The sequence below is a fragment of the Microcaecilia unicolor genome, chromosome 13, assembly GCF_901765095.1.
Source record: "Microcaecilia unicolor chromosome 13, aMicUni1.1, whole genome shotgun sequence".
Classification (NCBI taxonomy): Eukaryota; Metazoa; Chordata; class Amphibia; order Gymnophiona; family Siphonopidae; genus Microcaecilia; species Microcaecilia unicolor.
This window is the reverse complement of record NC_044043.1, coordinates 69,576,797-69,591,441: the sequence shown is the minus strand read 5'-3', so window position 1 is coordinate 69,591,441 and position 14,645 is coordinate 69,576,797. Positions and strand designations below refer to the sequence as shown.

The 14,645-nt window shown below is 42.1% G+C and overlaps 1 protein-coding gene across 2 annotated transcripts in view; it reads right to left on the bottom strand.

Moving 5' to 3' along the window:
• Nucleotides 1–14,645, bottom strand: part of TTLL10 (tubulin tyrosine ligase like 10) — a 113,155-nt gene that overhangs the window by 74,262 nt on the left and 24,248 nt on the right. For both annotated transcript variants that reach the window (XM_030185802.1, XM_030185803.1), the window contains exons 3-4: nt 5,603–5,721; nt 937–1,060 (exon numbers count right to left, since the gene is read on the bottom strand). In XM_030185802.1, the coding sequence (XP_030041662.1) occupies nt 937–1,060; nt 5,603–5,721 (243 nt within the window). The remainder of the gene's footprint in view (nt 1–936; nt 1,061–5,602; nt 5,722–14,645) is intronic.

Below are 14,645 nucleotides of genomic sequence, written 5' to 3'. Positions count from 1 at the left end.
TCCATTCCTAAAGCCCATGTTATCATCTATTGAGAAATACCAAGAAACTAAAGGGATAACTTTAAAAGTCAGACAAGCAGTTTTAAATACTTTAATCAATACTATATTTTATTTATTTGCACACAATTTATGTTAAACATTTGTATATCACCTAAAACCTAGGTGGTTTCCAAAAATACACTCATAATTAAACACACTAGGCCAATAATAACAATACCAGTTGCAGAGGAAAATCCTGGCTTGACTACACTGTGGTTTTCTTTCAGGCTACACCAGCTATTGAACCTAAGCAAGGCTAGACATAGTAACATAGTAAATGATGGCAGATAAAGACCTGAACGGTCCATCCAGTTTGCCCAACAAGATAAACTCATTTTACATGGTATGTGATACTTTATATGTATACCCGAGTTTGATTTGTCCTTGCCTTTCTCAGGGCACAGACTGTAGAAGTCTGCCCAGTACTGTTCTTGTACTAAGTTCTGAAGCTAACATCGAAGCCCCTTAAAATTTACACTCCAGCCCATCCCTATCTATTCAGTCACGATCAGGGCGTAGACCATAGAAGTCTACCCAGGTCCCGTTTTGTTTCCAATTACTGGCATCACCACCCAATCTCCGCTAAGATTCAACGGAACCATTCCTTCTAAACAGGATTCCTTTGTGTTTATCCCACGCATGTTTGAATTCCATTACCGTTTTCATCTCCACCACCTCCTGCGGGAGGGCATTCCACACATCCACCACCCTCTCAGTGAAAAAATACTTCCTGACATTAGTCCTAAGTCTGCCCCCCTTCAACCTCAATTCATGTCCTCTAGTTCTACTGCCTTCCCGTCTCCGGAAAAGATATTAAGAAGCTAAACAGGTGGTGCTCAGTCATTCATTCTTACATTTTGCTCATCAAACAAAAAGCAAAAGTGTACAAGACCATACCTGGGGTGATGATGAAGCTGGTAGACTTTATTCATGACTCTCTCATACTCTCTCAGACTGGTTAAGAGACCAATCTTAGTGGTGAGAACTTTATTGTTGGGGATCTGGTATAGAAGTTGTTCTCCTGCATTAGATAAATTTTGTTACAATTTCCAAATGCATTTGGAATAAAGGGATAATGAAAGGCAACCCAATAACCTGAAAATACACCTGCCACTGATTTCAAGGAACAATACTGGAGAAAGGCAGAACAGAACCATGGTGCAGTGGCCAATACTGGAAAAGCAGCAGGTGTTACTTGTCAGGACTGAGGTAAATTGAAAGAGCTGTTAATGCAATAGCAGAGGCTACTTCAAGGTGTGATGGCAGAGCTGTGTGCATGGGGTCTCAACACTGGCCTGACAACCAGTGATATGGATCAAGATTGAGGTGCACTGGCAGAGCTATGAGGTGGCTCTCAGAACTGGAATTGCAGGGCTACTGCAGGGTAGGACTGAGGTGCACTGGCATATTTGTGTGCATGGAGTTTCCAAACTGACCAGACACTCATACAGATCAGGAGCGAAGTACGTTGACCTGATCTCTGATTTATAGGCCCTTGGACCAATTAGAAGGCTAGAAAGTTAATTAGGGCATCTCTATCAGCCAGTAATTCGCTCTTAGAAATAGTCTACTTAGTTCTATAGAGGGGAACCTACAAATAACAATACAAACAGTAAAAATAATTTTTTAAAAACCCTAAATATTAGCATAGCCTAGAATAAAACTAACAATTGTAGGAGACTTTAGTCTACCAATTCCTATTCCATTAGCAACTTAATTATGAAATTATCAGTAATAAGATACAAACAGCAGTCCAGCAGCGAGATGGGGGTTATCCAGTCTTATGCACTGAATGTCACATGTTTGATTATCTCCCAGTTGGTGAGAGGTCATATATGTGTGTACTCGATGCAATCTGCTCCTAGCACTCAGCGAATGGGTCCGATCCCTGGAGGCTAGCGTACCAGACTTGGAGGAGCTGAGGCAGACAGAGAGGTATATAGAGGAGACCTACAGGGACATAAAGAAATGCTGACCACCAGGGGCTGAATATCAACGAGTTATTTTGTGTAAATTGGCCCTTTCCTGGGCACTCAGTAGACTGTTCTCAGTCTGTTATGAGGAAAGGTACACTAACTTGATCAGACCAGAAGTAAGCAGAGAGATCTTTCATGATGCAGAAGGAAGGGATCCTCAGGAGCTTAGCCTAGAATGGGTGGCAGAGCTGGTGGTTGGGAGGCGGGGCTAGTGCTGGGCAGACTTATACGGTCTGTGCCGGGGCTGGTGGTTGGGAGGCGAGACTAGTGCTGGGCAGACTTATACGGTCTGTGCCGGGGCTGGTGGTTGGGCAGCGGGGATACTGCTGGGCAGACTTATACGGTCTGTGCCAGAGCCGGTGGTGGGAGGCAGGGATAGTGCTGGGCAGACTTATAGGGTCTGTGCCAGAGCCGGTGGTGGGAGGCAGGACTGGTAGTTGGGAGGCGAGGATAGTGCTGGGCAGACTTATACAGTCTGTGCCAGAGCTCGTGGTGGGAGGCGGGGTTGGGGGTTGGGAGGCGGGGGTAGGGCTGGCCAGACTTATACGGTCTGTGCCCTGAAGAGGACAGTACAAATAAAAAAGTAGCACATATGAATTTATCTTCTTGGGCAGACTGGATGGACCGTGCAGGTCTTTTTCTGCCGTCATCTACTATGTTACTATGTTACATAGTACAGAAGTCCCACCTCCACTCTGGCAACCTCTGTGCTGCCATGGAGGAAAAAGGTCACTTGAAGGGAGAGCATCATTTGGAGAGCCTGGAAGTGAACCTGTAGCCAGGACCTGCTCCCCAGGGGATTCAATATACTCTCGCACCGATGATGTATCTCCAGGGGCTTCTGCCCAGGAGGGAAGGGTTAAGACAGCTGTATTAGTTGGAGATTCAACCATTAAGCATGTAGATAGCAGGGTAGCTGGTGAATGTGAGGATCACTTGGTTACTTGCCTGCCTTGTGCGAAGGTAAGTAGATAAGTTTTTAAAGAGTGCTGGGGAGTAACCAGCACAGGCCATTTTGTGGTGCACCTTACTAAAAGGACACCTTAGGGTCTAGTTCTTTGTGGAATGCAGGTCTTAGTACAAGATGTAACGGTGTTGGGTCTGCTGGGAAACAGTAATGATAACGTGATTAAATTTGACTTAATAACTGGAGTGCAGTCACCAAGGAAATCTACTGCAGCAGCATTTAATTTTCAAAAGGGTACCTATGATAAAATGAGGAAAATGGTTAAAAAAAAAAGCTGAAAGGCTCAGCTGAAAAAGTTAGGACTTTAAATCAGGCATGGATGTTGTTTAAAAATGCAATACAAAAACTGGGATAGTAAAAAAGAACACACTGCCACAAAATATAATTATAGAACTGTTACCAGAAAAAAAAACCATAAGATGTTATTACACTATAAGAGATTAAAAATGGTGGAAGGAAAAAAAGAGCCCCAGATCCAACAACCTTCAAAGTTGTATCTCTTCATCACTGGCATAAAAAAACTTCCAGCAAAAACAGCCCTTTATTTTCTCCCCAATGTCCAATTGTGCAATACACAGGCTTGTAAGAAGATGTAAGAGATCTACCTGTACCAGAGATGATTTTCAAGGGTGACAATGCAGAGGAACGGAAAGAAATCTCAGTGAATCTGGAAGATGTACTGAGGCAAAGCAACAAATTAAAGAGCAGTAAATCACCTGGACCAGATGGTATACAGCCCAGGGTACTGAAATAACTCAAATATGAAATTGCAGATCTGCTGTTAGTGATCTGTAACCTGTCATTAAAATCGTCCTTAGAACCTGAAGATTGGAGGATTGCCAATGCAATGCCTATTTTAAAGAGGGATCCGGGGTGATTTGGAAAATTATAGACCAATAAGCCTGACATCAATGCTGGGCAAAATAGTGGAAACTATAATAAAGAATAAAATCATTGAACACGTGGAGGGGCATTTTCGAATGGGGACAACCATCTCTAAGGGCACCCATCTCTGAGGACAACCCCGCAAAGGGGGGGGGGCATCCCGTATTATCGAAACAAGATGGGCGTCCATCTTTCGTTTCGATAATACGGTTGGGGACGCCCAAATCTCAACATATAGGTCAACTTAAGAGATGGTCGACCTAAATGTTGAGATGGTCAACCTTGGTTTTCGGCAATAATGGAAACAGAGGATGCCCATCTCAAAAATTACCAAATCGAAGGCATTTTGTCATGGGAGGAGCCAGCATTCATAGTGCACTGGTCCCCTGACATGCCAGGACACTAACCGGGCACCCTAGGGGGCACTGCAGTGGACTTCACAAATTGCTCCCAGGTGCATAGCTCCCTTACCTTGGGTGCTGAGCCCAGGGATCTATACTGGGACCAGTGCTATTTAACATATTTATTAATGATCTTGAAATGGGAATGATGAGTGAGGTGATTAAATTTGCAGAAGACACAAATGAATACAGATTGTGAAAAATTGTAGGAAGACCTTAGGAAGTTGGAAGACTGGGAATCCAAATGGCAGATGAAATTTAATGTGGGCAAGTGCAAAGTGATGCGCATTGGGAAGAATAATCCAAATCATAATTATTTGATACTAAGTTGCATCCTAGGAATCAGCACCCAAGACAAAGATCTAGGTGTCATTGTGGACAATACATTGTAACCTTCTGCCCAGTGTGTGGCAGCGATAGCCAAGAAAGCAAACAGAATGCTAGGACTTATTAGAAAAGGGATAGAAAATAAGAAAAAGAATATTATAATGCCTCTGTATCGCTCCATGGTGCAACCACACCTTGAGTACTGTGTGTAATTTTGGTCACTGTATCTTTAAAAAGATATAGTAGAATTAGAAAAGGTTCAAAGAAGGTGACCAAAATGATTAAGGGGATGGAACTCCTCTGGCTTAAGAGGTTAGAATTCTTCAGCTTGGAAAAGAGATGGCTGAGGGGGGATATGATAGAGGTCTACATACTGAGTGGTCCAGAATGGGTAAACGTAAATCAATTTTTTACTCTTTCAAAAAGTACAAAAACTAGGTACTACTTTTAAAATGAACAGCATGAAATATTTATTTTCACTCAATGAATAGTTAAGCTCTGAAACTCGTTGCCAGAGGATGTGTTATCAGTGGTTAGTGTATGTGAGTTTAAAAAAGGTTTGGACAAGTTCCTGGAGGAAAACTCCATAGTCTACTATTGAGATAGACATGGGGAAGCCATTGGTTGTCCCTGGGATCAGTAGCATGAATCTTGCTAAAATTTGGGATTCTGTCAGGTACTTGTGACCTGAACTGGCCACTGTTGAAAGCAAAATACTGGGCGAGATGGACCATTGATTTGGCCCAATATGGTTATTCTTATATTCTTATGTACTATGAGGGGGAGGGGCTTTCTCAGTACCAGAAAAGAAAGGGTATTACAGGTCAGGATTTACAGAACTGGAGTGGTAGGGGCTATCACAGGCTATCACTTTGACAAAGCAGTATGTATGGTATCTCTGCAGTGAAAAAGCAAGGATTCATAAAAAAAAAACTGTTCCTTAAAATGACTCTCTAATCCTCCCCTCCCCCACACCCTATCAATGATTTTTGGCTTTGGATTTTTACCTGCCTTGAAGCAGTAATAAGTTGCTGCACACTTGCTCTCACACCATTTCAGCTTATAATCATCTCTTTTCCGGTCTTCGAGCTGCTGCCAACCTTTACTTTTGCAGTAGTTATTCACCCTGTGTGAAAAACACAACATGTGTGAAAGTCATTGAGCTAATGAGGCCTTAATGAGAGCAGCCAGGCTCCCCCAAGACTTTCCTCAAGGAACAGCCATAGCAACATCCAACAAATTAAAGGGCAATTTGGAACAAAGGTGTTCTCTCTGCGTTCCATTTTGTTATTATTCAGAATAAGGTCCAAGGATACTTAATAATGTGGAGAGTTCCCAGGATTTTAAAAAGCTAAGGGGTCTAATGAAGAAAATGAAAAAAAAAAAAAAAAGCAAAACCTACCCAGATGTGGAGGAGTGGCCTAGTGGTTAGAGAGGTTGACTTTGGTCCTGGGGAACTGGGTTCGATTCCCACTGCAGGCACAGGCAGCTCCTTGTGACTCTGGGCAAGTCACTTAACCCTCCATTGCCCCATGTAAGCCGCATTGAGCCTGCCATGAGTGGGAAAGCGCAGGGTACAAATGTAACAAAAATAAAATAGATACTATTGGAGATTCTACATGGAATGTTGCTACTATTGGAGATTCTACATGGAATGTTGCTATTCCACTAGTAACATTCCATGTAGAAGGCTGTGCAGGCTTCTGTTTCTGTGAGTCTGACGTCCTGCACGTACGTGCAGGACGTCAGACTCACAGAAGCAGAAGCCTGCGCAACCACATTGGTGATCTGCAAGGGCTGACTTCTACATGGAAAGTTGCTAGTGGAATAGCAACATTCCATGTAGAATCTCAAATAGTAGCAACAGTGGAGGAGTGGCCTAGTGGTTAGGGTGGTGGACTTTGGTCCTGGGGAACTGAGTTCGATTCCCACTTCAGGCACAGGCAGCTCCTTGTGACTCTGGGTAAGTCACTTAACCCTCCATTGCCCCAGGTACAAATAAGTACCTGTATATAATATGTAAGCCACATTGAACCTGCTATGAGTGGGAAAGCAAAGCGCAGGGTACAAATGTAAAAAAAAAATAAAATAAAATGTCACTTCTCAGACAGATCAGATTATTTAAGTAAATGCAGAGCTTGATTAATGGTTTTCTCTTATTCTGTATAAGCAATTTAGGGTCTGGATGAATCAGACCCTAAATTGCTTATAATGAATGGTAAGTGATGTCATCAGGGAGAAGCTATATCTTCTGCCATCTTGGAGGAATGCCCCACTGAGATGCCTGCATCCCATGTTTTCCTTTTACCTATGCGTGCCCAGTGCGCACCAAATTGGAGTTACCGCCCGGTTAGCACATGGCCCTTGTGGTAATTTCAATTTTGGTGTGCGTCCACTATGCATGTCTGAAAAATATTTTTTTATTTTTGGACGTGCGACCATTGCCACCCGGTTACCGCATGAGACCTTACCACTAGGTCAATGGCTTGCGGTAAGGTCTCAGACCCAAAATGGACACACGGAAATTTTCATTTTGCCGCACATCCATTTTCAGCAAAAAAAAATTTTTAAGGCATTTTTGTACGTGCGCTAAAAAATAACTCTGCGCGCGCCCAAAACACACGTCTGCACTACCGCAGGCCATTTTTCAGTGCACCTTAATAAAAGGACCCTTGTATTCAAGTTTTATACAGCCCTTTCTATAGTTTCAAAATCTGAGACCAAGAAAATGTGGCAAGACGATTCAGAACTTGTCCAAATGGGTGTCAGTAGCCTGATTAAAAAGAAATTCTGAATTTGCCTTGATATGTTACACACTTTGAGTTCTAGGAGGAAGCTCTCTTTGACATAATCCAGTGACTGAGAGCACTAGCAGTAAATTTGAAAGACTAAGGTCAAAACCAAATACCTTGGCTTATGAGGGAGGTTCATTCCTGCTATGGAATGTGCAAAAAACAGACCCACTATCTGCAAGTGAACCGAGCTTAGCATTCTGAGGAATCATTAAAGTGGTTAGTGCAACAGACAAAAGGAATTTTTAAAATATATTAAAAATTCATCTTTTACTAATAATGGTGGATGTGTCAGTCACCAGTTTAACTTGGTTGTTCATGATGACACTTAATTATTATTTTTCAGGCATATTTGCTTTTTGTTCTAGGAAGGATATGCTTTATGTTATTTACAGGTGCTTGATTTTGAGAAAGATTACTTTGGAATTAATTTATGGGTTGGGATGAAGATAGTGAAGTTTAAATTTTGTGATATCGATGAGTTGTCTTTGTTAAGTGCAATTTGCTTCTAAATTAAATTGATGAAGTATGCAAGCAAATGTAAAACATACATAAATATTGCAATGTTATCATTCAATAAGGCAGTAAGTTGACAAGAGTCAGGAATCATTCCCAATCAATTACATCATGCCAAATAGTTTAAGAGGCGGATTTTAGAATGAATGTAGATTTTGGAATAGAGATATCCAAGTCAGGATGTCTCAAGCTCTCCTAGTATTTTAGAAATGGAGAAATTGATGTTTATGTGCCAGTTATGTGTACAGGAGCATCCATTTTAGAATCATAAATGTCTAAAACAGAATCCTTGTTATTTTTCAAGGAGACTAATTAGTCAAAAAAAAGGTTCAACATGAGAGCCAAGACTATCACTGGAAAAAGCTGCAGATACCCTGTCAGTCTCCATCATCCTGCCTCTACCCCCATCCCCTTCAAGCTGGCTCACCACCCTCTCCAGTTTTTAATCTCCCCTCCCCCGATACTTTCTCTGGAACATTGCTTGTGATGCCACCTTTTCAACTTTGAACTGCATGGTGCTCTCAGTCTTGTGGGAACAGAATGGGCTTTTGGCAAGTACAAAGCTCAACCTCACTGAGAGCTTTGTGCTACAGATATTAAACAGCATAATTGTTATGGAGGTATGCCAGCAGCAAGGCTAAGGAAAAGGAGGGGGAGATTGTGTAATGGGGAAACAGTCAGGGGCCTCAGCTAGGGTAGATAGGAGCCTTCACTAGCCCCTGGGATGGCAATGAACACTGGTTTAAAATATCAACAGGTCAAAATAGGCACATAAATATTTATGTGCCAGAATAGAAACATTTGTCGACCATTTTAGAAAGATAAATGTTTATTTTTCTCAAAGCTGTCAGAGAGTTTGGTATTGCTAGAAAGTTTTGCTCTCAAGGAGGACATCAACAACAAGGGTATTATGGGGGTGACCTCCCCTAATCCTTCCAGTGGAGCACTGCTCAATAGGAGAATTTTTTTTTGAAACTCAGACATCCTAGCTGGCATGTATAAAGTCCAATGTCTATATTTTCGGACACAGATGTACATTCCCTTTCTAAAATAGGGGTTACAATTTTATTTTATTTCATGTAGATTGTACACCGTTCTGCTCAGTCGGAGTGGTTTAGCAAATATCAATAAACTATAAAGTATTTTTTAGACCTGCCCTAGTCCTGCCCAAAAGATGAATAGACCACACCTCCTTGCCAGATGCACATTTTTCAGGTTTAGACATTTATATCCCGGCTTTGTAAAATTGGGATTTATGGGTGTGGTTACTAATATGTACTACTGTTAACATGTTTATTTTATCACTAACCCTTGCGCTATTTTACCACAGGCCTCATTTATGCAATGAGATCTAGTCACTAAAAATTGGGGTTGACAGTACAATAAATCATCTTAATGGTAGCCTAGGTTAGTAACTAAGCGCCTCTGGGGAAACCGAACGTTAACAATGTGGGTTACCATCAGGGCTTTTTTTGAGGGGGTACTGAGAACCGGCACCTTTTCCGTTGTCTAATAAAATTAACCCATGAACTCCAAGTTTTAATGAAAGAGCTCAGGATCTACACACCAATTCTGCCTTGTCACAGTTTCTGTGACTTGTTGCAGGGGGCCTGGCTATTGTGGGCTGGGTCCCTCAGTGATCACCTCACCCCTGAAGGGTGGACTAGCATTTGAGTACCGGCACCTATTTTGCTAGAAAAAACGTACTGGTTACCATCAAGATATATTATTTTACTATTAACCCCTCCCCCCCCCCCCCCCCCCCCCCAGTTTATTAGTAAATGAGTCTCATTGCATAAAATGGAACCTGTGCTAAAATAGCATGAGTTAGTGGTAAAATAAGATGTCTTACCAGTAGCCCATGTCAATAATTCCCCCCCCCCCCCCCCCCCGATGTCTAAAACCTAAATAATGCTTCTAAAATAAGCACCATAATTGATTTTCTTCTGACTTGGGTGGATTGAGAAACAATAAGAAATACATACATTTTCTGATTCAAACATAAAGAATCCTTGTTTTTAAAACAGCTTTCACTACAACTTGCTCAAATTCGTCAGCAAGGTCTAATTCTCCTTGTTGGTCTTCCTTAGCCAAAAATGGCTCTCATTCCAATAATCCAGTTTTTATAAATCAGAGTTAAGATTTTAAAACCCACACACTGTAATAGCAGGGGCAATGGGGAGCAGAGCCTGGAGTTAGAAGGTCTTAATAAGAGGGTGGAGAAGCTATGCTGATGTTTTCATTCCCTCTGTATGATGATAAATACATAAGTACATAAGTAATGCCACACTGGGAAAAGACCAAGGGTCCATCGAGCCCAGCATCCTGTCCACACCAGCGGCCAATCCAGGTCAAGGGCACCTGGCGAGCTTCCCAAACGTACAAACATTCTATACATGTTATTCCTGGAATTGTGGATTTTTCCCAAGACCATTTAGTAGTGGTTTATGGACTTGTTCTTTAGGAAACCATCTAACCCCTTTTTAAACTCTGCCAAGTGGTTGAGAAAAAGCACTTGGACCTGAGAGAAGAAATCCATGCTCTCCTTATGTAGGAAGGGGGATGGGGAAAGAGATGAGAGCTCTTGGGGTGGGCCCGGGCAGGGCCCATTGGGGCTCATGGGAGGAGGGCAGGGGGGCTTTAGAAATTAAGGATGGTGACATAATGAACTTGGGACTATGAAAAAGCTGGTGCTGAAGAGTTTAATTTAGTTGGAGGGTGTCTGTCTGTGTGGTGGTGAGGTTTTTTTGTATGGGGGGGAGGGGAGTGTAGAATAGAGGAGTTAAGCTGTCCCACTGAATATATAGTGTATAGTCTGCTTACAAATCCTGAAGTATAATAAAAGACCAATGCTTTGCCTAAACAATGAGGGCCCTTCAATCTCCAGCATTGGGATGGGCACCTCTGGTATTGTCTTTAATATGGGAGGCTGGATTAGGGTATCCTTGGTAATTTTCTTGGTAAAACACCTATTATTTGCCCCTACATTGTTTATACATGAGAACATTTTTAGTATTGATATATCTTTAATGCTGAGTGTTGAGGATGCTGATGATATTGGTAATATTGTGGTCTCAGATCATGAGGAGATCACACTAACTGTGCCCTGGGTTTCTAAGAACAGCAGTTGACTGATTGGCGGATTCAGATAAACACAGAGATGGTGGATGACTTACTGTTTTCTTCATGGATTGAGAAAAACAAACTATTTTATTAGTGTTTCATTATCAGTATTAAATATTCTTTTTGTCCTTTAAACTATAGGCCTAAAATGTTTTTATTTGCAGTATCTTTTAGGCCCATAAAATTGAATAAAATCTTCCTTTCTGCTTTGAGCAGGGTAGAAAATTAAGACTATGGGGACAGTGAGGGGATGAGGATGGAGAATGCAAGGATGGTGAGGGGATGGGGTTATGAAGTCTGCATGACTACAGGGATGGGAATGGGAAAAAATCTTTTGTTGCGGGGAGGGAATGGAGATGAATCTTTGTCCCCACATCGCACTCAACTTGGGAGCACTCCAGCTCTAATCATTAAGCCACTCTATTCAAAGCATAGCTTGCCTAGTCCCAATAATTAACAAATTATTAACAATGACACACGCACAGCTACAGTAGGCTCTGCACTTTTCTCTGCTACTTATGGAGAGATGAAATGTTGGGGGAAGTCCATGAATGAGTATCTGAAGGGGTGGAGGAGCAGGGAATGTTTTGGCTTAACCATGGCTGCTAACCAGGCTTTGTAATGCTCTGTTTCTGCCTTTGCCTCATACTCAGCTGAGAGGTACTCTTATAACAGTACCTAGACAGGGGCAGTACATAAGTGATCCAAGGTAGAGATAAGTTTGCATATACAGTGGGGGAAATAAGTATTTGATCCCTTGCTGATTTTGTAAGTTTGCCCACTGACAAAGACATGAGCAGCCCATAATTGAAGGGTAGGTTATTGGTAACAGTGAGAGATAGCACATCACAAATTAAATCCGGAAAATCACATTGTGGAAAGTATATGAATTTATTTGCATTCTGCAGAGGGAAATAAGTATTTGATCCCCCACCAACCAGTAAGAGATCTGGCCCCTACAGACCAGGTAGATGCTCCAAATCAACTCGTTACCTGCATGACAGACAGCTGTCGGCAATGGTCACCTGTATGAAAGACACCTGTCCACAGACTCAGTGAATCAGTCAGACTCTAACCTCTACAAAATGGCCAAGAGCAAGGAGCTGTCTAAGGATGTCAGGGACAAGATCATACACCTGCACAAGGCTGGAATGGGCTACAAAACCATCAGTAAGACGCTGGGCGAGAAGGAGACAACTGTTGGTGCCATAGTAAGAAAATGGAAGAAGTACAAAATGACTGTCAATCGACAAAGATCTGGGGCTCCATGCAAAATCTCACCTCGTGGGGTATCCTTGATCATGAGGAAGGTTAGAAATCAGCCTACAACTACAAGGGGGGAACTTGTCAATGATCTCAAGGCAGCTGGGACCACTGTCACCACGAAAACCATTGGTAATACATTACGACATAACGGATTGCAATCCTGCAGTGCCCGCAAGGTCCCCCTGCTCCGGAAGGCACATGTGACGGCCCGTCTGAAGTTTGCCAGTGAACACCTGGATGATGCCGAGAGTGATTGGGAGAAGGTGCTGTGGTCAGATGAGACAAAAATTGAGCTCTTTGGCATGAACTCAACTCGCCGTGTTTGAAGGAAGAGAAATGCTGCCTATGACCCAAAGAACACCGTCCCCACTGTCAAGCATGGAGGTGGAAATGTTATGTTTTGGGGGTGTTTCTCTGCTAAGGGCACAGGACTACTTCACCGCATCAATGGGAGAATGGATGGGGCCATGTACCGTACAATTCTGAGTGACAACCTCCTTCCCTCCGCCAGGGCCTTAAAAATGGGTCGTGGCTGGGTCTTCCAGCACGACAATGACCCAAAACATACAGCCAAGGCAACAAAGGAGTGGCTCAGGAAGAAGCACATTAGGGTCATGGAGTGGCCTAGCCAGTCACCAGACCTTAATCCCATTGAAAACTTATGGAGGGAGCTGAAGCTGCGAGTTGCCAAGCGACAGCCCAGAACTCTTAATGATTTAGAGATGATCTGCAAAGAGGAGTGGACCAAAATTCCTCCTGACATGTGTGCAAACCTCATCATCAACTACAGAAGACGTCTGACCGCTGTGCTTGCCAACAAGGGTTTTGCCACCAAGTATTAGGTCTTGTTTGCCAGAGGGATCAAATACTTATTTCCCTCTGCAGAATGCAAATAAATTCATATACTTTCCACAATGTGATTTTCCGGATTTAATTTGTGATGTGCTATCTCTCACTGTTACCAATAACCTACCCTTCAATTATGGGCTGCTCATGTCTTTGTCAGTGGGCAAACTTACAAAATCAGCAAGGGATCAAATACTTATTTCCCCCACTGTATGCTGGAATGTGACTTGGGGTAGGAGGGTGGGGAAGGATAAGATCTTGTCTACGGATAAGACCTTGTCTGTGGAGTCAGAATCTAGACTTCTGGGTGTGATTCTTGATTCTTCTCTGACATATAGTCCTCAAATTAATCAGCTATGGCAGAAAACATTTTTTTAGATTGAAACAACTGTGCCTAATAAGATCCTATTTTGATCAGCATGCCTTTGCTGTTCTGGTTCAAATGTCTATTCTTCCTTATCTAGACTACTGTAATGTTCTCTATCTAGGTCTTTTTTCCAAGTATTTAAGGAAATTACAACTTATTCAGAACACCTCTGCTAGACTGATTTTTGGACTTAATAACTTTAGTAATATATCTTCTTACATAGCAAAACTTCATTGGCATCTCATACATGAATGTATCCAATTCAAGACATCCTGGCTGTTGTACCAAGTTCTGTATAGCTATACTTCTGAATTATTAATAAACGTAGTATCTCCTTCCTTGTTCAGTTTTTTCATTTTGTTTACGGAAGAATTAATACTATGTCCTTCTTTTTTTGGAAAGTGGCTGGTACTATTTTCTCAGTTATGGGGGTGTTCTTTTGGAACTCCCTTCCTTTTTTGATCAGTATTGAGCAAAATTACCTAGTATTTCAGAAAAAGGTAAAAACCTTCTTGTTTAATAAATTGTACTCCTTCATGATAAGTGCTGGTAGTAGATGATTTTTATGTTTATTTTATAATATATTGTTCCATTAGATGAGATTTCGTAAATTTCTGTTTTGCTGTAAATTCTTGTTTAATTTTATTATACTATACTATCGGAGTTTTGTATACCGCTAATTTTCCAAAAGGATTCACAGCAGTTTACAGTAAATAACAGAATCTCCAATAATGAGGAAGGGTCACGTCTTGGAAGTTCACCTGAATTTACAGGGTAGCGAGGTGGTCCTTGTTGGGGTGTATGGTCCAGTTCCCCGGGAGGGATCTTTTTATTGTCACTTGTTCCAGGAGTATCATCAGTATGCAGCCATTCTCATGATAGTGGCAGGCAACATGAACCTTATCTTGGACTCTTCTCTAGACCACTCTTTGGGTAGGGCCCTAGGCCATGCCGGGGGGGGGGGGGGGAAGGTGAGTTTCTTGTAGGGCCTTGGATCTGTTAGATCCTTGGTGACTTCTGCACCCTGAAGAGCAGGATTTTACTTATATGTCTCGGGTCACGGTGCATCACACTCTTTCTCACTTGGACTACATTTTTGTGAGAAGTGTTTTATTTCCCCATATGGCATCTGCCACCATT